General features: G+C 41.2%; 1 protein-coding gene across 1 annotated transcript; it reads left to right on the forward strand.

Annotated features, from left to right (window-relative positions):
- The first annotated feature begins 3,780 nt into the window (after positions 1–3,780).
- On the forward strand, positions 3,781–26,803 carry SYT2 (synaptotagmin 2). Its single transcript, XM_042461405.1, has 8 exons — positions 3,781–4,005; positions 6,040–6,200; positions 13,436–13,564; positions 16,648–16,815; positions 18,371–18,538; positions 19,851–19,968; positions 21,575–21,708; positions 23,971–26,803. Exons 1-8 carry the CDS (start codon positions 3,798–3,800, stop codon positions 24,175–24,177), a joined length of 1,293 nt encoding a protein of 430 aa, XP_042317339.1. The 5' UTR covers positions 3,781–3,797; the 3' UTR covers positions 24,178–26,803.

The following is a 26,803-nucleotide window of genomic DNA, read 5'->3' on the forward strand; positions in this document are numbered from 1 at the left end:
GGACTTGGAGGTATTGTTTTACAATAGCCCCATTCCTTCTTGGAGGGGCAAACCCAGAAGGTGATGTTGAAGGATTCCTGTTCAATCCCTAGTCATTGGCCTGTGAGGTCAAATGACCAGGGTTCTGTTTTGTGCTATTTAATATAATAATAATAATAATAATAATAATAATAATAATAATAATAATAATAATAATAATAGGATTTATTTATATGCTGCCCAATCCCTGGGAATCTGGGCGGCTTAAAACAGAGGAGATAATAGACGGTTTCCTGCCCTCAGGCTTACAATCTAAAAAGACACGACACAAAAGGAGAAGGGAATGGTGGGGGGGAAGGGGTTCAGGTCCAGCATTCTTCTCTCCCTCTGAGGCCTGGACCAAGGCAGATGGACTGGAGGGAGGGCTCTTTTTCTTAATCCAGGCCGGGCCCGATGGCATTGGGCCTGTCCTTTCATTCCTTCTAAGGCCAGAAGAAGACAGTTGGAAGGAGGGAGGGGAGGGCTCTTCCTCTTCAGGCCCAATAGTGTTGGGCCTGTCCTTTTGCTCCCTCCAAGGCCAGGAGAAATATACTTGAAACCTCCTGGTTTCATATGCTGATGAAACCCAAGTCTACTATGCCTTTATAACTCAATCCAAGGAGGCTATCCTGGTTCTAAACCAGTGTCTGTCATCAGTAATGGACTGGATGAGAGCAAACAAATTGAAATATAATTCAGACATGACAGAGATGCTTTTGGTCAATTGTAAGGTAGATCAGTCATGGGGATTCAGCCTATGTTAAATGGGGTTACATTCTCCCAAACACGCAGATCTGCAGATTGGGTATACTCCTGGACTCAACTTTGAATCTGGAGGCCCATGTTTCTGGAGTGGGAAGGAATGCTTTGAGTTGGAGGAAAAGCTGGAAATTATTATTATTATTATTTTAGTGATTTTATTCTGAATTTATCAGCAATAGTTCACCCCCAATGTCCAGTGTCTTGTATAACTTAGGCTCCTTCTGAGGCCTGAGAGAAAAAAAAGGAAAAAGACGTCCCACAATCTTAGAGGAAGAGTCTGCCTTGACCTCTAATGAGCATGCCATTAGCAGTCACCATGAAATAACCTTTGAAATTTATCCACTTAATTTTAAAGACTAATTAGACTCTTTGGGAAACTGGCAAGCTGTTTGCTTAGCATCACGAAACCTGGATCCCATGAGGTGACTAGAGCTGCCACATTGCCAGTTTTAATTTGGCCTGCTGTTGCTTTGAACTGATGCATTCCTGGGTCATATGCAGCAGTGCTGGAAGGACTGCATTGGGTGGAATTACAGCCAGTTCTCATTGGTGCTGTATTTAGAAAAAGCATTTGAACATCTCTCTTTAATTTGGCCTTTCAATGTTTTTAGTGGTTTTATTTTTCTGCCGTTTTAATGATTTCTGTTGATTCTATTTTTTATGATTTTGTCCCATTTCCTATAGGCTTTAGTAACTTTATAGAAAGGGGGAAATAAATATAAATATTTGAAGCAAGTAAATAATAATAATAATAATAATAATAATAATAATAATAATAATGTAAAATGTGTAAACTTTAAAGAAAGAAAGTCCTGCATGAAGAAGAAAAAAGGAAATAAATAAATATATAAAATTGTGGAGTGGGGTATAGTAGGGCCAGGGTTGTAGCTACAGTGGTGGGATGAGCTCATATTAACTGAAGACAATATTTAGTTAGCATTCTATTAGAACTAAATCTGAAAGGAGTAAAGCTCAGTAGATGGTTTTAGAGGGAGAAGAGCTCACGTGGCATGACAGTTAAGCAGTAGACCCAGTGTGCACTGAATATGGTTCAGGGGGATGAACTGGAGAAGAAACTCTGAGAAACCCCTTATTTTTTAGGAATATAGTTTATTGTGTTCTCACACTGAATGTTCCTCTGCTGTTACAGAGAATGAGTATTATGAGAGACAACGGTGTTGTATAGAGGAAGAGGAGGAAGGAAGTCCCTTAGACCAGGGGTGCCAATTGTGCAACTCACAGGCCTGTGAATGACCACCCTGACCAACCCTTTGCCTCCACTTGAGCCCTTCTCCCCCCAAAAAACCTATTTCATAATGGGTGAAAAAAAAGTTCAAAATGCTTCAAAGATAATTTAAAAGGTCAGAAATGAGTAAAAACCGAAACAAAATAAAACAAACAAGAAAAGGCCCCAAGGTTATTTGAGAATAATATGATGTAAATTTTGGTTGCCCCAAGTATGCTGCAGGTTTCCAGAGTCCAGGGTATGCTCATCCAGTCATAGACCAGCCAGATGTTGTTGGGCTCCATTTCCCACATGCTCCAACCAAGGTCAAGGTGAAGTACTACATACTGCATTAATGGCAGGGGGAATCTCATTGCTAGCTGTACATGTAATGGTCTGAACTAGAGATTCTGGAGTTGCCACAGTCAGCTCAGTGAAAATCACCCATGTGCAGCAGCAATGAAAAAAGGCACATTGTGTGCTAGGGAGTGTTAAGAAAGGAACTAAAAGAAATATAACATTGGTGGGATACAGATCGCTCCTTTGGGGTGGCCTGCATCCACCCCTTTCCCCGACAGATCGGGGCCTCAGCAGCCCCAGAGGCCCTGATCTGCTACTTTTCCTGGCTTCAGGGAAGCGGCAAAATGCTGCTTCCCCGCAACCTGGAAAGGGGTGTCCTTGGGGCTTCATGCCCCAAGGACACCCCGACAGCAGCGGGAAAAGGGAGAAAGGGGCCGCTTGGCCCCTTTCTTTTGTATCGATGGCACGGACGTTTAAAGGCTGCATCAGTGATATGCGTGGCTGAAGGAGCTCCAAAACGGAGCTCCTTCTGGCACTGCTGAAAGGGCGCCACAAGCGCCCTCCAGCGGTGCCAGGATGTCACATCCGCACCGCACTGTTTGGCTGTGGCACGGCCGTGACGTCGTAATGTAGAACGGGCACCACCATTACAACGTATTAGAGTAATCCTGACAAAAAGTGGGTATTTACATTTAATTATATCCTTATGAGATGATCTATAAGGAGAGAGATACCGCGTTTCTCTAATGCTGGCCCCAGAGACTGATGGGGCAGAGAATCTGAACATGTATGTGACATGTCCAGAACTCAAATGTTATTCACTGAATTTCTGATAAGGCAGCATAAAGACAGAAGAGAGATTGGAGCAGATGGCATTTATACTTCAGGGGGTCTCCTTACATCTCTCCTTTCTTGCCAAAGTCACTGCATGTTATTCAGCAATAGGCTGTCAAGCTTGTGTTCTGGCAGCATAATGTCCTATTCTATGGAATAGTGTCCAACACCAATACCACCTTTCTCATAGTGACAACCTGAAAGTGGAAAAGTGACCTATCTATACCACCGTGTAGCTGATGTGTTGTGCATATCCGTATTTCAGAATAGTATTTTGTGCTCTGGAACAGCTCATCAAAGAGAAAGTGCTTTCTGTGAATCACCATAGACAGAAAATAGTGCCTGTTGAAATACACTGGTTGTTTAGTAACCAATAATAAAAGTCTGCCAGTGCTGAGCATCATTATGAGGCTTTGACTTCGGTTCTTTAAACCAAAGGCCAATTCAAACCAGCTAAATTTTACATGCTGGTTATATGATGAATTCCCCATATGCCCTCCTGTCTGTGTAGTGACCAGTTTTTCCAGTGGTCATGGTGACTGAATGTTTCAGAGCACTGTCTTCACAAAAAGTAACATTTTCAAGCTCTAGTATGGAGGGTCTGGGATGTTATTATCAAGCTTTCTTTGTTTTTCAGAGAGTCTGAAAAACAGTCAAGATGAAGTGGAATCTCTTCAAAAAACCTGCCAACCCTGAACCCATCATAGCTGCTACTACAGGTAGTCCAGTATCTCCAACTACAGCAGCGGCACCACCAATAGTCTCAACGGACAACACAACACAAATCTCGGGCCCAGTGGAGAGCAAGGAGGATGTGTTCGCCAAGATTAAAGAAAAGTTCATGAATGAAATAAATAAAATTCCCTGTAAGTAGCTTGTATTTGTTATTCTGCCTTAGGAATGTGTTTGGGAGACACCACTGTGGTGATGCCCAAATTATTTAGGTATATTAATTCTGAAGAAATTAGTAGAGTGGCCTGAAATATTGGCTGGCATTCTGTACTGCAATTATGGATTTGGAACCTGGAGTAACAGACCCATAAATACTCTGTATTCAGTAACACTACATAGTCACAATCTTGGGGCTATTCCCGGAAACTGTAAACACCCTTTCACCCCTCCCTAACAGACAGCAGCCACATGGAGCACAAGAGTAGAATACTTTCAGCCCCTTCCCATCAGGGAGTGAGGCTCCAACAATTGGAAGCTGTACCTGGGTGAGGAATCTGTAGGAGATGAGCAGTTGAGTGAGAAGGTCCATGCCTGTTCAGACAGGAGAAAACACTGAGATGACAAATTTTGCAAAAAGGGGCTTTGTATAGCCCATGCCAAGTTAATGAGGCCAGCTGTGCCGTTTTATGACCAGCTGTAAAAGAACTCAGTTGATAGAACTTCTCAGTTGATAATATGTCAGATGCCCTTGTCAGGACTTTGCGCTTGACTCTACATACTGTTTCAGGTATTCTGGCTTTGATTTTAGCTTTTGGGCACTGTCTTTGGATGGTGCTCAGCTGGACTGTTTTGGTATTTCTGATTTGAACCATGGACTGTAATTGAAATTGGCTTCAGCTTCTTAGATAATGGCAGCATTTGCCCAGCTTGAGGCACTTTAGCTCCCCTCAGCAGATAGGAGGTTATACAGCACTGTATAAATAAACTTTAATAATAGTAATAATAATATCTCCAGGACACTTGGCAGACAGACAACACAACAAGCAGGACCCCTGTTACCATTCCTCATCACAGCCCCACTAGCTGGTGGGAAGAGGCTGGAAACATCATACTCCTTCTGCCCCAGTCAGCAGCTGGCAGCCCTCCTTTACTCAATACAGATGCCAAATATTAAGGTGGGCTTGGGAGGGGGTGCTCATGACAGGAGACATTATTTAGTTGCACATTCAGAACTAAGTAGCCGATGTAAAATAGCAGTGAAAGTTGAAGCAATGACAAGTAAGAAAGGAGAGGTTTGTGGGAGAGTTAATGAGAAAACCTATTCTCTCAGATCTGTTCTAATCATATTAATTTTAGGGTTTAAGAAGCTGGTTAGAAGAATGAGAATTATTTCAGTCTATCAAAATAGGCAGTAGTCCCATATTAGAAAAAATAATATGGATATGAATGACACTACCTATATGGACCTAGCATGTGCTATCTCAGGCGCTATACATACCAACAGATAGGACGCCCTCGTCACATGCTAGGGGTTGGCCGAGGGCGCACCGCCCATATTGACCTCACCTCTAGCATGTGATGGGGGCGTCAAAATGGCAGCGCCCTGTATAGATGGGCGCCACCATTTTGATGCAACAGATGCTTAGTGTCCTCACATCCCGGCACGTTTGTGATGCCGCAAGTGCTCCATTGACACATTGTGGCATCACAAACACACCGCAAAAGAACCCGCTTTTAAGGGTTCTTTTTGCTCTGTGGGGAAGCTCTGTGGTCTGCTCTGCGGGGAAGCTGCGGCAAACCAGGGCGGCGGGAGACCATCCTTTTTGGGCAATCTGTATCCCGCCTCAGATACTTCTTGCTTTCAGCATATGGCAAACTATCCCCAGGTTCAGAAGACATAAGACCTTGTATTGAACTGTGACTATCTTTAGTCTTTGTGTGTTTGTTTTTAAACTTTCATTTCAAATGGTTACTTTTAGGATTGTTTTTAAGGTAAGCTGCTCCAGGGATGGAGTGGATGTGTGGTTAGGCTAAAGAGGAGTGTAGAAATAATCTTTAAAAAGAAAAAACCCAAACAGTACTATCTGCAGGGAGTCCTACAGCTACATTCCTTTCACACAAATTATAATGAAGCCCTTCTTATTTTGAGACCTCTGAGATGTCAGTGCCCTGGATTTGCTTTGTATTCCTTTAATATATATATATACATATATATTTCATTTTTACAGTGCCACCATGGGCCTTGATTGCCATTGCTGTAGTAGCTGGGTTGCTGATCCTTACCTGCTGCTTTTGCATCTGCAAGAAATGCTGCTGCAAGAAAAAGAAAAACAAGAAGGACAAAAAGGGAATGAAAAATGCCATGAATATGAAAGACATGAAAGGCCAGGTGAAAACATGCCTCTTTGAAAAGATCAGTTGGGAGACTGTTCTCAGCACAGCCCAAGGAGCATTTGTTTGTGTTTCTGAATAGCTCAAGTCCTGAAGATCAGGTCTACTGGAATGCATGTGCAAAGAGTCCAGTTCTTTACATTAGAAATGATATGAGGGCCTCCCTCAGAATGGGCCCAACAGTGGGGTCTGAATGAGGTGTGACAAATGATGCCCTAGAGCCTGCTATCTATATTTTGTCAGTGTCAGGTTGAAGAGTTAACTGACCAAGCTGGTCTCCCTCATCAACCAAGTGTAACTCTAGGGCATTTATCAGATGAGGTTTCTGCAGGGGCTTCTGAAGATTGGACCATTCGCATTGACGTGATAACGAGAATGTATTTTCATACCTGGTTGCTGTTACATTACCCTTCCAAACTGACAGGGAATCGAATCGAAGGAAGTCACGTGTTGCAGATTCAGGCAAAGCGAAGTGAATGCAAATTGTAGTTCCACACCGGTGCATAACATGGGGGTTCCAACGATTCGAATTGGGATGCATGCCCAGTGGAGCCCTGAAGGCATCCTGAGCCTTTGCACTTCCGGGGGCAGGAAGGGAGCCTGCCTCCACTTTCATGCAAATGTTAGCCTCACCTGAATGACAACTCCCCCTTTTTTCTTTCTCCCTTCTAGTTTCCCTTCCCTGGCAGCGAAATTCAATGTCAGAGCCCCATCCTCCTGTCATTCAGTTGCCTTCTCTTAGGTTGCATCCACACTGGGGAGATAATCCAGTTTAACTACAGTTTAACTGTCCTGGCTCAATGCTATGGAATTCTGGGAGTTCTCTCCTTCCCTTTGTAGCAGTTGCCTTCTCTTATCATGATCGGGGCAAATCCAGGGAGGGTTAGAGGTCAGAGCATCCCCACCCCCTTCATCCGAGAGTGAGAAGGAGGAGGAGGAGAGGAAAGAGCCGAAGGAGGAATGCAAAAAAGGAAAATCTGACAGGAGGCAAAAGGGTGACAGGAGGCAAAAAGGGGGTGACTGACGGGGTCAATTCAGGACAGGTCAGGGGAGCACAGCAAAGCAAGGCTCTGGTCTCCAGCAGGGACCTTTCCCTTTGGTTTTTAATGTTTTTTAATTATTTTTCTCTGTCAATGTACATATTTTTTGCAATGTATACATCTATATTTAGATAGAATGTGGTTAGCTGCTTGTTCACTTTCCCTTCCATTTCATGATGGTTTCCTTGCTTAAAGGAGCCCTTTGCAAGAAGAGTACTCTGCCAAAAAACGTTTTTTCCTTTGGAATGAATTGCTGCAATGCAATCCGAAGGAATGTTGCAATCCGAATGTTAAAAATGTTTCTCTGTCCAATTTGGCATATTGTCAAATTGATACAGTTTTTGCTATTGTCTCTAAGGAAATTGGGGGGAAGCCTAGGGAAAGGAAAAAAATGCATCCTTTTCTGGCATTCCAAGGTGAGGAATTATTATTATTATTATTATTATTATTATTATTATTATTATTACTATTATTACCTGTGAATGAGGCATTCTGGGGTGGCAAGGGAGTGGGATACAGGGTACAGAGATGGCACTAGCTTGCATTTTGGGATTGAACATGGGGCCAAGGGCAGATCATAACCTGCACTGACCCAATGACCACAACACAAACACACACACACCAGAGATTTTTAATCTGATGACAGAATCTGCGCATTCTGGCGTCTGGCTCTAAAGGAGGGGGAAGCAGACTTCCGATGCCCGATGAGTGCTGCAAACATCACCTCCTGGAACTTAAGAGCCTTTATATTATTAGTGTTATATGCCTGCGCTGCATTTCCCTTTTATTCCCAATTGATTCCATGGGTCTACTTTAGTTGGAACTGACAGGTCACCCTCTCTCAGCCTCAGTGACCTGTCAGCAGGAGGAAAGGGGTCAGTTCAGTTCAGGCCAAAGGCAGGGCATGAATGGAGCTCCCATCAGGCACCTCCCCCCCCCCCCCCGTGTGTGTGTGTGTGTGTTGTGTGTGTGTATGTATGTATGAGTGTATGTGTGTGTATGTGTGTATGTGAAATAGTGAGGAAAACAAAGCATAGATGTAGATATGATGTGGCCGAATGCTGGTGTGTGTGTGTGAGAGAGAGAGAGAGAGAGAGGGGCAGGGAGAAAACGCTTGCTGGTCGGCTCCTCTGCCGAAGTTGCAGTGGGGAAGGAGTGGGAAGGAGAGAGAGAGCCCTGATGGAACCATGATCGCTCCCCAGCCCCGGTGGAAGCAAATGGGGCAAATTGCAGCAGGGCATCATGGGAGATTTACAACCCGGGGGTCTTTACAGTGGTGGTCAGGAGAACAAGCAAATTGAGATTCCACACCAGACCAACTCGCAGTGAGATCGTAGAGAGCCCCAATGCAGTTCCCGTCAATCCCCTTATTTAGCTAACTGGCCAAAACGTGCCAAAATGAGGAGCCAGTTCGGAAGTCCCGTGGAAGCCCCGCAGATGGGGCTCCCATTGAAATCAGCGAGGTATGGAAATACATTCTGGATAACATGTCATTTCGAATTGCCCAATCCGCAGGAGCCCCAGATTTGGACTGCAGAAACCCTGTCTGATAAACGCCATGGACAGAAGCCAGGGATCTATCAGAGGATGGATGCATCGTTTATTAATATCAGAGATGACTTCTCAACCAGTCATATAGGCGCAGATCGCCCGAAAAGGCTGGCCTGCTGGCAGCCTAATTTCCTCCGGAGGAAAGCCGCAGCTGCCAAACCGTGCGGCTTCCCTCTGCAGGAAAAAAGAACCCAGAAAAAACTGGGGGGTTTTGCACTGAAGGTGCAACATAATGAGTGCACCACTGGCACACTTGTTACATAAGTGCCATGCAGTGACGTGTGGATGCTGTGTGATGCTTATGTACCAATGGTGGTGCCTGTGTACACAGGGTGCCACCATTGTTACGGCCCCGTGCCGTGTTAAGGTTCGGGACCATGCGGTTATCGTGTGGTCCCTAACTCTAAAATTGGCACCAGCACAGAGATTTTGCATGGTCTGTGCCATGCCATAGGTGCTTTATAATATAAAACAAATGACAAAAAACAGAAATACATAGTTATAAGCACCAACAGTAGGAATAAATTTCAGTGCAAGTGCATCAAGTGTATTTCTCATGCAAGTATAAAAAACATACAAGTATAACATGGTTATATTTTGTAGGCAAGTATGAGAATATCCAATGATATATTTCTTAGGCTGAAGCACATATTTCCAGCATGAAAAACTATGTCTGACCCTTCTAAATGGGCCATTATGTAAAATTTTGCCATTATTAATACCCATACCTCGAAACTTTTGCTTCTTCATGATCCTTAAAGTTACTTCCAAGAACTAATAATTAATAATTTAATTAATATGTCCCTGGTCCTTTAAGCATTCATGCTAAACAGTTATAGTGCTTTGATTTCACTTTAATTGCCATGGTTCCATCCTAGGGTATGTAGCTTGGTAAAATGCTAGAGTACAAATTCTAAACACCCCTCCCTAAACTGCCACTCCTAGAATTCCATAAGAAGGGACCAGTAGAATAATAGCAGTACAATTAAGTAGTGTGAATGGGCCCTCAAAATTGTTGTTTAAAAAAAATGTTTCCAAGGTAAGTCCAGCCTCCTGCTCAGTGTAGGTTCTGCAATGGAGAATACAGTTGTATCATTCCTAAAAACATTCCTTCTACAACCTCTGTTTAAATATTTTTTAGTGAAAAGATGGTCTGTTCTTCTAACAAAGAGCTCATAGCGTTACAATTTTTTTTGCCCTAATTTTTAGCCACAGTCTGCTTCTCTTTTATTTCTACCCATAGCCTTTCTGATATTGGAAGGCATCAGTGATGTCTTCTCTTATTCTTCTACTCTTTGGGCTAAGTACATCCTGAGTATACACCTTTTGAGAAGGACAAATAAGAATGGTTATTCCTAGTTTAGCAATTGGACTATTGTTGGTTGTATTCCATGAATCATTGCAACACTGCTAGTAGTGGTGCATAAATTGCATATAAAGTCAAGCTCACAAATCAGTATTATATCCTTCCACTTATGAACTAATCTGGGATAAAGGAAGGATGATAGGTCAAGGAAAATGTGAATCTTTCCAGTGGTTAATCTTTACCCAGCTGACCAAATGCTTGTATTGTGAGCTGACCCTTACATAGTTCTTTATATATTACAAATAACATGTATATTTCAGCTTGGAACTGTAGTCAACATTCAGGGAAACTATTGTGTAGGAAAGCGCCCTTGGATTTTATTAAATCAGCCTTCCCATCACTTTCCGATTCATACTGATTAACACAAGCTAATGCCTGAGTAAATATTAATTGCAATATCAAGGATTTTCAGTCAGGAAATATAGATTAAATACTGGTGTGGGGTGTCTAGATACCTAATAAGCTGATTGATAGAGACATACAAATACGCTGAGACACGCTTCCCCAACAAATAGGAAAAGCATTGTAAGGATATCACCTAAAAGGCATTGTGCCATGGAATGAATTTGATAACAAAATCTACACCGAGACTGCTGCCACACTGCAGAATTAATGCAGTTTGACACTGCTTTAACTGTCAAGGCTCCATCCTGTGGAATCCTGGCATTAGGAGTTTGTTGTGGCACCAAAGCGCTTTAACAGAGAAGGCTAAATACCTTACAAAAATACAAATCGCAGAATTCCATAGCATTGAGCCATGACAAGGTGGTGTTAAATTGAATTAATTCTGCAGTGAAGATGCAACCTGAGTCTCCAGCCACAACTGTTACCATGTAAGAAATGGGTATGACATATGATTTCCCTAAATGTTTTCTGTTGGGATAGACCATGAGCAAATAGACAGAGGTCATCATCAGCTGTGCCTATACAGTGGAAATAGAACCCTGTCTGTGATCTCTCTGGCTTGTATTGAAATGCCACTACAGCCAACAGAAGAGTGCCAGCGGCAGGAGGCAGCACTGCAGCTGTTTTATCCTCTGTGGATCTTGGAAGCAGAAGATTACATTCACTCAGCAGATCATTACAACAGCTATGTGTCCTTTTGTTGCACTTCATTATTTGTTTTTGTTGTTCTTTGTAAAAGGTCCTTTCTAACAGCAGACACAAATGTCCAGTTCTTGAGTTACTAACTTTTATTGAAAGTCACATTTCCTTGCTCTACCCCCCACTCTCTCTCAGTCTCTCAGTCAGTCTCCTTTTTCCCTCTATGTATTTCTGTGCTTTTTTTTTCCAGAGAAACACAGGTCTAGTCATTACCTTCTGTCATTGTGGAAACACGTTTAATCATTAAAGGAGCAGATGCTAATTTCAATACATAGAGAATTTGGCAAACTAACTTTTGGGGTGGAAGCGGGTTGCACCATTCTCTAAATAAAATTAAAAGCCAGGCAAGACATAGTCTCTTCTCAGGGCCAAAGTACACATTATGTTAAATATCTTCTTTAAAAAGCATTCTTTGACTGGCCTTGTCTATTCTGAAGGGAAAGCACTTATGGTGAGCCTCAATCCATATTGTGCTTCCACTCCCAGTCTATTTGGGGGCCCTGTGTAGATTTCCCACAAATAACACCTGCATGGTCAAATAGCAGTCAGAGGAGCAGTACTGTTTTTATGGGCCTCAGTGTATTGACAGCATTATCTTTGCCAGGACCCCATACAGCTACTTTCTCTTCAGAACAGAAATGGCCAACTTCCACAATTGCTTTTTTTTTTAAAAAAAAAATGCTTATTCTAACATGTTATTTGGCCCTCAAAGTGGATGTCTTACCATTAGCATCTTTCTGAACCATCCTATCCCATGCATAGTGTACCTTTGAAGGTGTGGAATCTGCAGTTTCTCAGGAGTACTTGGTGTTGTTGACGATTTGTGTAGTTTTTGCCTCTATAATGCCCTCTTCCTTTTCTGCACTCTCTTCATTCTCCTTCTGTGTTGTTCTGTCTCCATCTTTTCTGACTAACCTGGATGTCAACTCACGGTAGGTCCGAATGCAAACCTCATTTCCCTTTTAGACATAAAAGGGAAAGGGGAAGAGGGTTTATCTAATACAATGCTTCCATACTTAGACTTTGTTTGAATTACAACATCTAAGCTTGATATTGAACTTGGTGAAAGGTAAACAATTTTTTCTTTGAATTCTGGTTTAAGGGAAATTAAATTTCACAACTGTTCCTGCAAAGCTACCTAACTGGGAAAGTGGCTGAGTCCAAATCTGGTTTTGTTCTTACCTAAGTGGATAAAATCCTTATCAGATAACCTCACATCTAATAAAAAACATTAAATGAGTTTATTAATGACTGGCTCTCTTTGTCAAGTTGACAAGGCCTAAGTATGGTCAATAAACCCTCCCTCCAAAAAGCTCCTTGCACGCATTTGTCAGATAACCCTAAAGAGGGAACCATTTAGAAAATACAAACTGATGATTCTTCATCCAAGTTCAGTAATGTTTAATTTTAAAAGCTTGAGGAAAAGCCAGAAGTATGCACCTTGTGGGGGAGGGTGTGTGCATGTATGAATGTTCAGATGTTCTCAGATGCTTTATATAGAAGAAAATGTTAAAGTTAGCTAAGGCCCCATTTCTTTTACTCCTCACTACTCTATCAGTGAATACCAGTAGCTGCCACCCTACAGCCTCTGAATATGCACAGATATATGAGATGGTGATGGTCACAGTTGCCAGTTGCATTACAAATCCCATTTTTTGATTCCCATCTTTGTATTTCCAAATGCGCTGAAGTTTTTTCTTTAATTCATTAACTACCATAGTGTGTCCTACCTATATCTTTCACTAAGTCCACCATCCCACTGATAGAAGATAATTCTTTATTAGCATTTATGTAGGAGACAAAGTGGCCGCACACCATGCTTTTTTCTTTGAGAGAGCCCTCTTATGAGTCAGTACTGGTGAAGATCTCCAGTCATCTTTCCACTTTACCTCTGGCCCCTCCCAAAATAAAGCTTTCTAAAGGAAGACATGTCTGTTTGAAAGTGTGGCTTTCAGATGCTGTTGAACTGCATCTTCTAGCATTCTTCACCATTTGCTCTGCTGGCTAGGGCTGGTGGGAGTTGCACTCCAACAACATCTGGAATGGAAGTTTACATGTTTTCCACCCCTGCAATAAAGTAAGGCTCTGAAGAGAGATAATGTGTGTAAGGAGAACCTAGGAGCTCAAAGTGGTATTACTTTATATAATCTTGTGGTCCTCCTTGTCTTCCAGAACAAACAGGATGATGACGATGATGATGGTGATGGTGATGAAGAGGGAGGAGAAGAGGAAGAGGAGAAGGAGCCAGAGAACCTGGGGAAGCTGCAGTTTTCCCTAGATTATGATTTCCAAGCTAACCAGGTAATGTGCACAAGAAGTTCAGAAGAAATGTCATCCTCAACAAGGGGTGGAATCCCAGACTGCAAGACCAAATATCTCTATGTTTCTTTGCCGTTTCTTTCAAAATAGTAACAGGAAGTGATGTTACATGTTCCTGTCAACATTTAGAGAGGAAACCTGTGGTATTTGGGATTAATATAAGGCTCTCCAACCACTCCCAGGAAATCAATGCAAGAAAATCAGGAAATCATGATAATTCAATTAATATATTAAAAAGCCATACAGTTAACAGTATGAAACCAAGCCAGGCAGAGCAGTTGCCTAGTATTATCCCCACTTCCTTCCTTCTCTCTCTTGGACTCCTTCCAATTGGGTTGTTGATGGTAGATGCTCTATGGCAAGAGGCAGAGTTAGGTAAATTTACTTTGGGGCTATAAATCCCTCAATCTCTTAGCCAGCATGATTATGGTAGTCATAGGATTCTGGGAATTGTAATCCAAAAAGTATTATTTCCAAGCTCTAGAGCATGCACAGTCTAATGAGTACAACAAGAGGCCTCAGATATTTTCTTTGATTGCCTCTTGCTCAGTTAGCAAACTGGATATGAAAGCTGGTCTACCACATTCTTTGTAAATTGTAATTTTTTTGTAAGTTTCAAATTGAGAAACCATGGTTCTGGCCATTGCTCTGCCTCTGAAGCTGGCATGCTATAGAGACAGAAATTCTCAGAAATACAAAATCATATTCCTTGATGAGTGTTCTCTGACAACATTGTCCTTTGAGCTCTAATCCCCATAGCTCATTCTCCCCAGTTCTCTGTGATGTTTCCATGTTATGTTCAGTTCTCTTTTGCCAGTGAAAGATCAAAGAAAGACTAAATGTGTATTCTGTTTAAAGGCATGCCTAGGTGAATAAACAATGACAATAGTTCCATGATAACATGTAAGCCTCAAGCTTTCAATGGTTATATTGACATCATAGCCCCCCTGTCCATTGTCACCCATCAAAACCATTTCAGTATACCATCTCAGTCTTCACAATTAGGTATAAAGGGTACAAAAATACATCTTAGGGAATGGTCATGATTCATTGGTAAGATACAAACTTGAAAAATGTATGGTCCATTGATCATCCTTGGAATCTCTACTTAAAAGAACCAAGTAACCCGTGATCCCTTATCAGAGATCTTCCTTTGCTTATGGTCATGAAGAGCAGTTTCAAGTCAGAATAATCAGCACATATGAGGCTCAAATATTGGGCCAGATGAAGTCTTTTTCAAAAACAGAAAGTGAGCAGGACATGACCTCTGTCAAAAATGCCTCTGAGGGAGTGTTTGGGGCTATTTAGGAGTTGCAGCCTAGCCTCCCATAGTTACCTATTCCTGGGGGAGAGGTGCCTTTAAGTCATTTCCGACTTATGGCATCCATGAGGCAACCCTATCATGGAGTTTCTTGGCAAGTTTTGTTCAGAGGAGATTTGCCATTGGCTTTCCCTGAGACTGAGAGAGTGTGACGTACCCATAGGTCAACCAGTAGGTTTCATGGCTGAGCAGGAATTGAACCCTGGTCTCCAGAGTCGTAGGCCAATGCTCAAACCACTACACTACACTGGCTCTTGTTGGGTAGATGGACAAATAGTCTTACTCTTTAAGGAGCTATTCAATTATAGCAGGTGTGCCTATATATTTTTAAACATAAGCCATAGGCTGGCATGTTGTCTGAATATAACCACTGTCTATACAGAGTTATGATCACATTTTACATCCAGCTTTCCCCCAAGAAGCTCAGTGTAGTAACTTGCAAATAGCTGTGTTTGTCTCTTTCAGTGTAAAAGGGAAAGTAATGTAGCATTACTGAGACTGATTTTTTAAAGAATGACCTTGTGTTCATTTTAGATCACTTGCTCAGATGTACTTCATTCTAAAATAAATTAGTTAGTCTCAAAGGTGCTGCTAGACTGATTCTCCCTCCCTTTTTAAAGATAGTGTATACAATTCTCTCTCCACTTCACACCTTTTGTACTTAACAACAGTCTTGTGAGGTGAATTAGACCAAGAGGCAGTGAATGACCCACAAAGCTAATGAAATCTATGGCTCAGTGAAGATTTGAACCTGAGCCTCACCACCTTCTGCTCATCATCCTATGCACTAAACCACAGTTAATGATACATTTAGAGACAAGTGTGGAAGAACACACACTAGACTATAGCAGAAATGGAAGGAAAGCCTTGTTTTTATGTACCTTCAAGTCAACTCCAAATTATGGCAAATCCAAGTCACAGTATTTTCTTGGCAAGATGTATTCAGAGATTTGTCATTGCCTTCATCTGAGACTGAGAGTGTGTGACTTGGTTGAGATCACCCAGTGGGTTTGCATGACTGAACAGGGATTTGAACCATTGTTTGCCAGACAACCTTATTGCACAAGAAAAGAAAGTGAAAATGGAGTTGAACAGTACTTACTTTTTTATGCCTTATTGTATGACATTGTAGTGCTTCAGTTCTCCTCTCGCAGGAGATGGTTGTAAAAGCTCGCTTTTTATCAAATTGATTTTTCCAGCTAGGAGAAAGACACACTTTTAAAACCATCTCCTGTGAAAAGAAAACTGAAGCACCTCTGGCAGTCCTTTCTTGAATAGATGCCTAGCCACCAAAAGAAAACCTAACTTGTTGGATCCTTCTTTTGCTGCAGTCACTGTTTGTATACTGTTTATTTTTAAGTTATGTTTTATACTGTAAATTGTTTAATTGCATTTTAAGGAGGGAGGGATTGGGGGATATCTAATGTATATTTTAATGTTGTAAGTCACCCCGGTTGCGTTGTGCAGAGGGGCGGGATAAAAATAATAATGATAATAATAATAATAATAATAATAATAATAATGTCATGTGGTAAGGCACTGAGAAAACTGCTACTGTCTGGCTCTGTTTCTGCTTTGTTTAGAGTCCTAATCCAACATTCAAACCACTATATCATGCTGGTTCTCTAGAGCACCTAGCAGAAAGCAAGCAGAACAAGCAGCACAACAAGATTTCCTCATGCCATTTATCAACACTGACATTGTATAGCTTATCTGATTCCTGATACCTGTTTTTTCCTGACAGCTTACTGTAGGGATCCTCCAAGCAGCTGAGCTCCCAGCGCTGGATATGGGTGGCACTTCAGACCCTTATGTCAAGGTTTTCCTACTTCCAGACAAGAAGAAAAAGTATGAAACCAAAGTGCAAAAGAAGACCCTCAATCCAACCTACAATGAGACATTTGTCTTCAAGGTAAGTCTCTGTACAGCAGATAGATTACATACAGACTCAGCTAAACATTGGCATAGTTGTGTTTGTCTTCAAAAATATGGATGCTTCAACAACCAGTGTCCAGAATCAAATAGAAATGGAACTGTAGTCCAAAAGAAGAAACCTAGAGATTTCATGACTTCTGGTACAAGTGAAAGGTAGGCAGAATATACCTGGTTAGGAAGGGCTTTCAAAATAACTCTCTTACTCTGTATTAAACATTCAGAATTACTGTTGATGTAGAAACTTACCAGTGAATGAGCACGATTGCTGGAATATACAGGTGTAATAAAACCAGTAGAAAAATTCAAGACATTTGAAGAAGATATACTAAAATGGCTGACAAAATTCAATAATAAGAAGTACAGCATGATGTACATTAGAAAAGCTATGCTTAATTGGCACTCCTGTATAGTATGATCATGGTTTGCATGTGTTTTTTTTAATCTGTTAGGCTATGAGTTTTAGTCAATCAAACAATCAATATTTGGATTCTATATTAGCAGTTAGAAAATAGGTACACTGGTGTGTTTCCTAAAAACATCAGTTCTTTGATTAAGTCATCTGCAGCACTGAAGGGTCTTTCACTGGTTGGGGAGGATGCCCTCTTTAGGAGGATATGGGCATGGAAGTCTGTTTCTGCATGGAAGTCTGCTTTTACTAGCCCATAGTCATGTGACTAACTCTAGACCCAGCCCACTGTGTTGTGTTGCCAAATTTTAATATTGTGGCAACCATACTTTATGCTCACAGAATACTATCAACAATACACACTACATCAGAAAACTGATGCAAAGGGTCAGACCAATTAGCTTTAGTAGTTGGGTGTTTTACACTTTTGTCCATAATTTTCAAATCATTTCAAAAAAAGGTATCCATATACATCTTTGTACAATGACTCTCTTGCACAAACCAGCATGTTACCATCACAGAATACTTGCATGGCCAGGAAATAGGGAATTGAGGCTGCTTCATAAACATCCAGTTTATTCACAACTGCAGCTGCTTGGTGCTCAGGAGTTCCCCACAGCCCTGGCACAGATTGAAACATTTGTGGTGAAGCTGTTTTATGTGGCTTGAAATTTGAAGGAAGGATATTGACATATATTTATATTCCACCAGCTACCAAATAGAATCTTGACCTCTGTATAATTTTCTTAAGCTTGTTCGTGAGGCTTTAATTTATTATATTGTAGTACTAGTTTGATCTGAAATGTGCATTTGATTTTTAAATTCTTTCTTTCTTTCTTTCTTTCTGAATATTTTATTTTATCTTTCTATTACAGAAATGTCCAAGACATCTTGAGCAACATATTAAAATAATATATTAATAAAAGAGAAGAGGCAGCTTTTATTAAAGTGAATGCTTTATTGAATTATCCTTTTTTTAAAAAGTGTGTGTGTGTGTGTGTGTTTTAAAAAGCTTAATCCTAAAGAATTTCAGTAAACTCTCATGAGACCATTCCAACATCTTTTTTGCTACCTCCTTTCCAATGTACTTGAGTGACTGTTGAACCCTTGTTTTACTCTGCTACAGATCCCATATCAGGAGCTGGGTGGGAAGACCTTGGTGATGGCCATCTATGACTTTGATCGCTTCTCCAAGCATGACATCATAGGGGAAGTCAAGGTGCCCATGAACACAGTGGACCTGGGGCAGCCCATTGAAGAATGGAGGGACCTAGAGAGTGCAGAAAAAGAGGAGGTAAGGGGGCAAAATGAAGAAGAGGAAATGGATCTGTTGTCTTCTGATACTCTTTGGTTCTGCCTTGTTTTGTTGTTGATGATGATGTCTGTTTTGTATTTCTACTGTGAAATTGTGAGTAATAATATGAAATCTACAGAGCTACAAAAAGTGAATGTTCACAAGGGTATGCTTGCCAATGAAGATGGAAGGGGTGGGGAGCAATTCAGATGATTAAGAAAAAGCATCCGGTCTTGGATCTGAGGGGGAAAGAAATTAGGATGTGCTTATAGATGAGAGCCTAGAGCAGCCATATCTTCATTGTCTGAATTGCTTCCCTCTGCTCCACATCATTCAGCATCAGCTTCTCCCAGTGCTTGACAGCTGCCAGGAGAACATTTTGGAGTAAGCACAAATGGCTAGAGAAGCTGCTGGGGGTGGTTTTGGACAGAGCATCAAAGCCTAGACAATAACTCCCTGTGTTCCATGCAAAAAGAGATAAACACTTCAGTAAGACATACTTACATGCATGTATAGCACTATACCTCCAAAAGTGCCTGCAGTTTCTTATGCCTAGTCTGTTTTGAAACCCTTGTTCCATGTGTGTTTTATTTGGAGGTTGATTCTTTGGATTTAAAATTCTGATAAGTGATCCAAGTTGAGAGAGGTGAGGGCAGATTCCTAAACCCTAATTTCAGCTAAACAGTGGCTGAATATATCCTGTAAACCTTTCAGAAAATGCATGTTTACATTATCAAGCATTTCCTCACTTACTTTGTTCCTCTGTCTCCTGCCCTAAGTTGAAGGTACACAAAAGGAGACCTCCTTGTACTGTGATTAAAGACTTCACTGTCAGAAGTCTTTGCTTTATATCCATGTCTCCAAGTGTCATATTGGTAGTTGGAAAGTGGGCATATCCTTTGTATCCTCCCCTGGACTCCTATCCTGCTCAGACAGCCTACAGCCTACTAACCCAGCACAGAACACTTTACTTTCCCAGCAGAGGAGAAGGTGAGAGTGGTAATGGAAGCAGGAAGAGCAGCATTCACTTCACTGCTATGCTTTTTCCAGCCCAGTACCTTCTAGATGGCAACTCTCAATATCTCCACCCAGTATTGTCAATGGTCAATTACCAAGCTAGACGGAGACCTTAAATGTTGCAGACCAATACAATATCAGGTTGGAGGAGGAGGCTGTGCTAGCCATTTATAGCAGCTCAAAATTCACAGGGCAATATGAATAGCACCATTGTGTCATTCATGTCTTCAGAGTTAGATTTGAAACATTTGTGGTGAATTCCTGAGTCTATTGCTGTCTCTTTTCCCCTCCACAGCCAGAGAAATTGGGAGATATCTGTATCTCATTACGATATGTGCCTACTGCTGGAAAGCTTACTGTCTGTATCCTGGAAGCCAAGAATTTGAAAAAGATGGATGTTGGAGGACTTTCAGGTAGATGCAGAACAACTTTATACCCACCAGGTGTCACTGTGAGTCTCTACAAAAGGTTTATCGAGACCTCCTTTTGCACACCAGGAAACAGAGCAGTTGTAATAGCTCTTGCTTTATAATTAAGTTATGCTGCTCAAAATGATCATGTGCTGAATCACTCTGAATTTTAGGCTGAACTTTAGAAGACCTAACCAGGCTGCTAACTCTACCCTCACAAAGCTTATGTGGTAAATCTGCTAACCTTTAAATGAAATATCAAGAGTCCTGAACCCCACCCTACACATAAGCTCACAGGTTGGATAGTGCCTTTAAAGTTCAGACTTTAAATTGATTCATCACCTTGCTGATATGGTAACCACAGGCTGCCACTGATGAGTATGGAAAAGCATTTAGTCACCAATATAAATTCTTTGTTTTAAAATTTTCATTTGCTGCAACTAGAATTCAAGGACACTCCAGTAGTAAATGTGGGGCTGAAGGAAAAGAGGATAGATTGGCAATAGCAATCTGGCAGATCCCAAAGGTTCTTCTCCCAATTAGGTATATTAAAACGCTATATGTTGCTTCCTGGTAAAACTTCATCTGCTGAAGGAATGATCTTTACTTCCTTTTGGTATGGAAAATGAATGAAAAGCCTGCAGTGGTCAGCATGCCTATTTGCATTACAAATGCCCCTCCTTGCTTTTTCTATCACAGTGAAGTGTGGCCCAGCAGTTTGTATCTGAACCCTCTTAGGACTTATTAAGGTGTCCCAAGGATGTATGGCCCATGGGCCTGTAGCTTCTGTGTAGTAGTTCTGGTAGTCCATGCCATTCAGAGACAGTGGTGATACAGTGGAAAAGGAAGAGCCTTCCCCTCCCTCCTTCCAACTGTCATCTTCTGGCCTGGGAGGGAGTGAAAGGACAGGCCCAATGCCATCAGGCCTGGCCTGGATTAAGAAAAAGAGCCCTCCCTCTAGTCCATCTGCCTTGGTCCAGGCCTCAGAGGGAGAGAAGAATGCTGGACCTGATCCCCTCCCCCCACCATTCTTTTCTCCTTTTGTGTCATGTCTTTTTAGATTGTAAGCCTGAGGGCAGGGAACTGTCTATTATCCCCTCTGTTGTAAGCCGTCCGGATTCTCAGTGATTGGGCGGCATATAAATAAATCCTATTATTATTATTATTATTATTATTATTATCATCATCATCATCATCATCATCATCATCATCATCATCACTGTGGAATGCTTGTTCTACTGTTTACCCTTGGCAGAAGGAGAGTGACTAAGAATCTGTTAAACTTCTAGGAGAGAAACAATAGAAAGAACACTGAGATGGTCCTGAGAATAGAATTACTAATGCTTTGAGCATTTCTTCCCTGTGTGACACCAATTTGGCTCCAAGTTGGCTATTTACTACTGCTTATTGTGGGTCCAGTTAAAGGCATATCCAAAGGAAGGAAGACAATGTTTTCTTCACTAGAGGTGCAGCATCAATATGGCACATGTCCTTTAGTAGCTAAGTGGCTCTTTTCCCTTGATGTTTTTCTTTCCTGTACTCCTATTTTTGAGCCTGTGTTTCTATCTGTTTGCCCACAAAGTCTAACCTGTTTGGTCTTCCTACTCAGATCCCTATGTGAAGATTCATCTGCTGCAGAATGGGAAGAGGCTCAAGAAAAAGAAGACCACCGTTAAGAAGAAGACGCTGAATCCTTATTTCAATGAATCCTTCAGCTTTGAGATTCCCTTTGAGCAGATACAGGTTCACATGCTTCTCACTTGGGGAACTTTAGAGGGAGGGAGATGCAAAGGTGTCTCAGGTCACATTGCTCATCTGTGGGGTGATAAGGTTCTCTATCATTTGATTGTAGCCCGGGATCTTCCATGATCAAAATATTTTTCTTTCATTCTCATTTTAGCTTCCGATATTACCCACATTGCCCTCTTTTCACACCATCTCTCCATCTTTCTGTTCAATAGTTAAGCTTCCTTTGTAACTATGTTTCATGGTGGCCACAACTGAGGAAAGGGTTGTAAACCCTCATGCTACCCTGCACTACAAGAATTTTAAAAATCCATTGGTGTCAGCAGGATGTTTTTATTTCTTTATGTCTAATTGCTCGGCTGGTCTGAGGGGTGGGAAAGCTGATTGGATGAAGGTCAACCTTTTTTTAAAAAAAAAAAAAATTCTAGGGATTTCATAAAGGAAGGAATTTGCTCCCAGTTCTTGCTGTGTGGGCCTTATCCAAATGATAAGGTCCACATGTGTGTTTATCCATAGAATAGAATCCATTCTTATTAACAATCACCAAGTAGATTATGCAAAATCAGTAGCTAGTATACATGTTGAAGTATCCAGAGAACCTTGGGGCCAGCAGAAACCATTGGTAAGACATTTCCTGGGCTCTTTGGTTACTTCATGCTACAGATATGAGATTGTGTGATTAGATATTTCAAAGAAAATAAAAAAAAAAACACTATGCATGTATATACCAATGTGTCATTCTCTTTTTGAGAACATGCAACCATATGCTGTCATACATGCAGGCTAATGCAGGATTGTTTTGGAAAGTCTTGGCTGTCCAGCCTGTCGACAGCATTAAGTGACCTCTATGCTTTCTGAATTCTGCTATATATCTATCTTTGTTCTTGTGTAGTTTTAAGTAATTTCTGACTTTTAGTGACGCTAAGGCAAACCCATCACAGGGTTTTCTCAGCAAAGATGTGGGTTTTCCATTGCTTTTTTCTGAAGCTGACTTGCCCAAGATCACTCAATGGGTTTCCATGGCTGAATCCTATGTCTCCCAGAGTCCTAGTGCAACAATCAAACCATTAGACCACACAGCCACTCTAAACATCTACTAGGTAATCATTATTATGCAAATCATGATACCTAAATTTAAATATTAGATATGGGTACAAATAATAGTTTTGAAGCAAGAAGCATACATTTTGATTGTTAGGTGATGCATGTTTTTGTGGCAGAAACATCAACTTGCAGTGGAGGTGGAGGATTTGTGGCCCTCCAGATATTTTAGAAGTCTACTCCTTTGGTCTGTGACCACTGGCAAAGCTGGGTACAGTTGATGGGAGCTGGAGCACTAAAAACTTCTAAACCTGTCTTTGAATTTAGTTGTCTTATATGAAAGTGTTTATCAGTAGTTGTATTGAAGACAATATATGGCTATGTTGACATATCAATTTCACAATTAATTAGGTCTTAAAAATGATTTTCTGGTCACTTAATTGATTTAAACTATGCAACCTGAATCTATCTCACTTCACTTTATATTCAGACATAAATCTCTCTTTTAAACAACTGGTATATAAATAGGCCTACGGCCCCATATAAACAGGCCAAAATAAAGCTGCTTCAGGTCACTTTGGAGGTATGCTGTTTAAATGATGCATGAACCCTAAAAGTCCAGAAGCTGTGCCAAAGCTGCGCTCCAGTCCTTAGGACTGGATTGTGGCTTTGGCATGGCTTCCGGCCTCTGAGGACGCATGCAGCATTTAAACAGCATACCTCCAAAGTGACCCAAAGCAGCTTTATTTTGGCCTATTTATATGGGGCCCTTTATATAGTTCTATTTGCATCATTTCACATAATGCCCACAATCCTTTTTTTTTTTTAACTCTGTTTTTGAGCACATTACATCCCTGGTGAAATAGTCTTGAATATTTCCCTTTCATAAGCCTATTGTTCTTTGCCCATTCATCCCCAAATGATGCCATTGTCATTAAGACCTGAGTTGTGAATGCATGCAGAGAGAGAGAGAGAGCATTGTCCTTTTTTAATAACAGGCATTTGCTTAGTGAGGAATCAGCTGCTCTGAGGAGATTAATATATAAAAATTAAGATCAACTCAATAATAATGACAACAACAGCAACAAGAACAATCATTTTTATTTATACCTTGCCTTTTCTCAATTAATATAATACCATAGTTTAAACTGTATTAATTAAAATAACATTGCAGTACATTCCTGAGTAATAATTTCTCTCTTCTTTCTTCTCCTTCAGAAAGTGCAAGTTGTGATTACTGTGCTGGATTATGACAAGCTGGGAAAGAATGAAGCCATTGGCAAAGTATTTGTCGGGAACAACGCCACTGGCACAGAGCTAAGGCATTGGTCTGATATGTTGGCCAACCCACGCCGCCCCATTGCCCAGTGGCATTCCCTGAAGCCTGAAGAAGAGGTGGACGCAGCTCTCGGGAAAAATAAATAGGCAGCTCCATACCCCAGCATCAGCTACTGAACATTCAAAGCGATCCAGAGCTATCAATACCTCAGTTAGGCAATGTTTGGTTTCTGTTCTGTTCCGTTCTCTGATCTGCAATACCCTTTCTTTGGTGGCTGTAGAGAGATTCCGGGTGAACTCAAGAACATCCTGGTTGAAAAGTTTTAAAGACACAGTTGCTCCTTTTGCATTCTTCAGAGTAGTTTGTCTGCTGCATGTTCATCATCTCTCTGTCTTGTTCTCTTCAAGCGCAAAGCAAGCTTTTTTTCTTGGGTTTTCCTGAGATTGCCATGAATAGCAGCACAACGTAGCTTTGCATTTATTCACTTTGGAATTTTCTTCCTTAACTCGGACTTTTGAATATTGTGCTAGGATGATACCAGAGCCTGATAATATGAGTTGACCAGATACACTGTGTTTGCTTTGGAAAATAGCATGGTACATGAAGTGGTACACTTGAAATATATGAAAGGAATCATCACCCTTCAAGGCTTTTTTTGGCTTTGGCCATTAGAGTCTCAACAGAGAGGACAAGAAGCAGCTCTGGCACTGAAACATCTCTGGTTCTGCAGATAGTTGGTGAACTAAATCTTTATAATGGGAGGAGTGTGGTTCCAGGCATTGCCTGTTGTTTAATGATAATTGCCCTATAACATCTAGGTGATGCAGTAGGTATTCGGTGTCCTAGTAGTTTTCTGTTCTTAATTTGAAGAACAGAATAGTTATAGAAGACTATCAATCCTTTGTACCCAAATAACTATACCCATAAGCACCAACTCACCTGCCCAAATGCAGGGCAGAACACTTTTTTTTAAGAACAGCATCATGGGATATTTATGGAAATAGCCAGGCCTGGCACACTAACCATTCATGTGAAAACTGGAAGACTCACCCTTTCAGGTTAGTTAGATTAATAGTGCTGAAGTGGATGGGTAATTTAAAAAAAACTGTGGCAAGAACCTTCACACTGCTTGCCAGCTTGGGGTGGAGGAAACAGCCAGCCCTGGGTTGATCTGCATACATCTTCTATCATGCTTTGCACTGCCATTTTTGTTTTTCGGGGACACAACAGTCTGAAACCTAGAGATATTTAGTATGAAGGTGTACTCTTTTTTAAAATTGAATTTGGAAGTGAAGGTGTGTGAGGGGAACTCAGATGATGGCTTATGTCTCTAATATTCTTAAGATCAGACCTGCTGGAGAGGAAGAATGAAAAGAAAGGACAGGCAGATTTGGCAATGATAGTATCATGTACCCACAGAATGCTATATTGATCTGACATTATGGATCTAATTCTCAGTGAGGAGAGAACTCCAAGAACTAATGCTTTTAGCTGGGGACTTTCTCCTTCCATCCCAGTGTCACAGTGAACTGAGCAAGAACATAGTGCAGGAGGTTAGAGGGAGAGTGAATCCATTCCAACCAAATGACCAAAGATGTATCAAAGGCAACAGTGTCTCCTGTGCTGTATAGCATTGTCTGGCTGCCAAAACATTTATGGTCTCTTTGCTGATCTTGGAGGGATAAGCCATATTATCTTTGCTACCTAGTGTTTGCACTGATTGCTGAAAGGCCTCTCTATTTCATATATAGCCCCAGATATCAATGCCTTGAACATCTTGGCTCCTTGTCCAGATTTTGATGAAAGGAGGCAATTGAGGCAAGTGGGGGATAGGTACAGACACTAGCATCTTCCTTGAACCTTTGTGTTCCTGATGGATCTTCTGTTCTGCATTGCTTCAAATTCATTATCTAAAGGGATGATTCCAGGTGATGCTTTAATATCAGGTGATGTTTTGTTCTGCTTAACCACTATGGTAGAATGGAACACAGGGTTAACTTCCATATCCAGTATTCATTTCTGATGCTGTACAGTAATTAGTGCTGATTAATTTTTGGAATTATGGCTGACAATCTGGGGGGGGTTTCTTACAGAAGACTGACAGTGGAGTCAGGAGAAAAAGAAGCAATTTTATGGGATGTCCGCAAAGTTTTGTGGTCATTGCATCTAGCAGGACTTGAACTGAAAATTGTGCAAGGGTCAAGAAAAAGAAAGAGTCAGACAGCTATTCTGTCTATGATGATAGGTGAATAATGCTCAGACCCAACTCAAGTTACAGATTTCGGGGTGCAAGATTCTATAATAATGGTGCTGTGTGAAGAAAATGCTTCTGTGGCTAAGGAAATGTTCATAAAGAATCTTGTTCTTTGCCATAGATTCTTCTGAATCAAGTAGGCCTTGTTTACCCTCACAAACTTTATATTATGGCTACACAGTGAGATTGTGACCTTTGGTTTTATGCGTATAGGAGTAGAGATAAGCATATAAACAGAGGGAAAGAGAGAATCCAAGTATACTGAGAGAGAGGGGGGTGGGGAAGAGGAAGGTAGGGAGATGGGTTGGTCTTCAGCAACTATAGCACCCTGTTATTTTGGCTATAAAGAGAAAGATTTTGTGCCTTCAAGGATATTGTCTGCATGGACTTTGTGCTGGCCTAGAAGGAACAACATGATTAACGCACAAAATAACATGGTCTTAGGCCTTGCATGTTGCGATCCTATGGAGAATGATTACTGTATATACTCATGTATAAGTCTAAAAATTTTAGTCAAA

Source organism: Sceloporus undulatus, chromosome 4, assembly GCF_019175285.1.
Source record: "Sceloporus undulatus isolate JIND9_A2432 ecotype Alabama chromosome 4, SceUnd_v1.1, whole genome shotgun sequence".
NCBI classification, from domain to species: Eukaryota; Metazoa; Chordata; class Lepidosauria; order Squamata; family Phrynosomatidae; genus Sceloporus; species Sceloporus undulatus.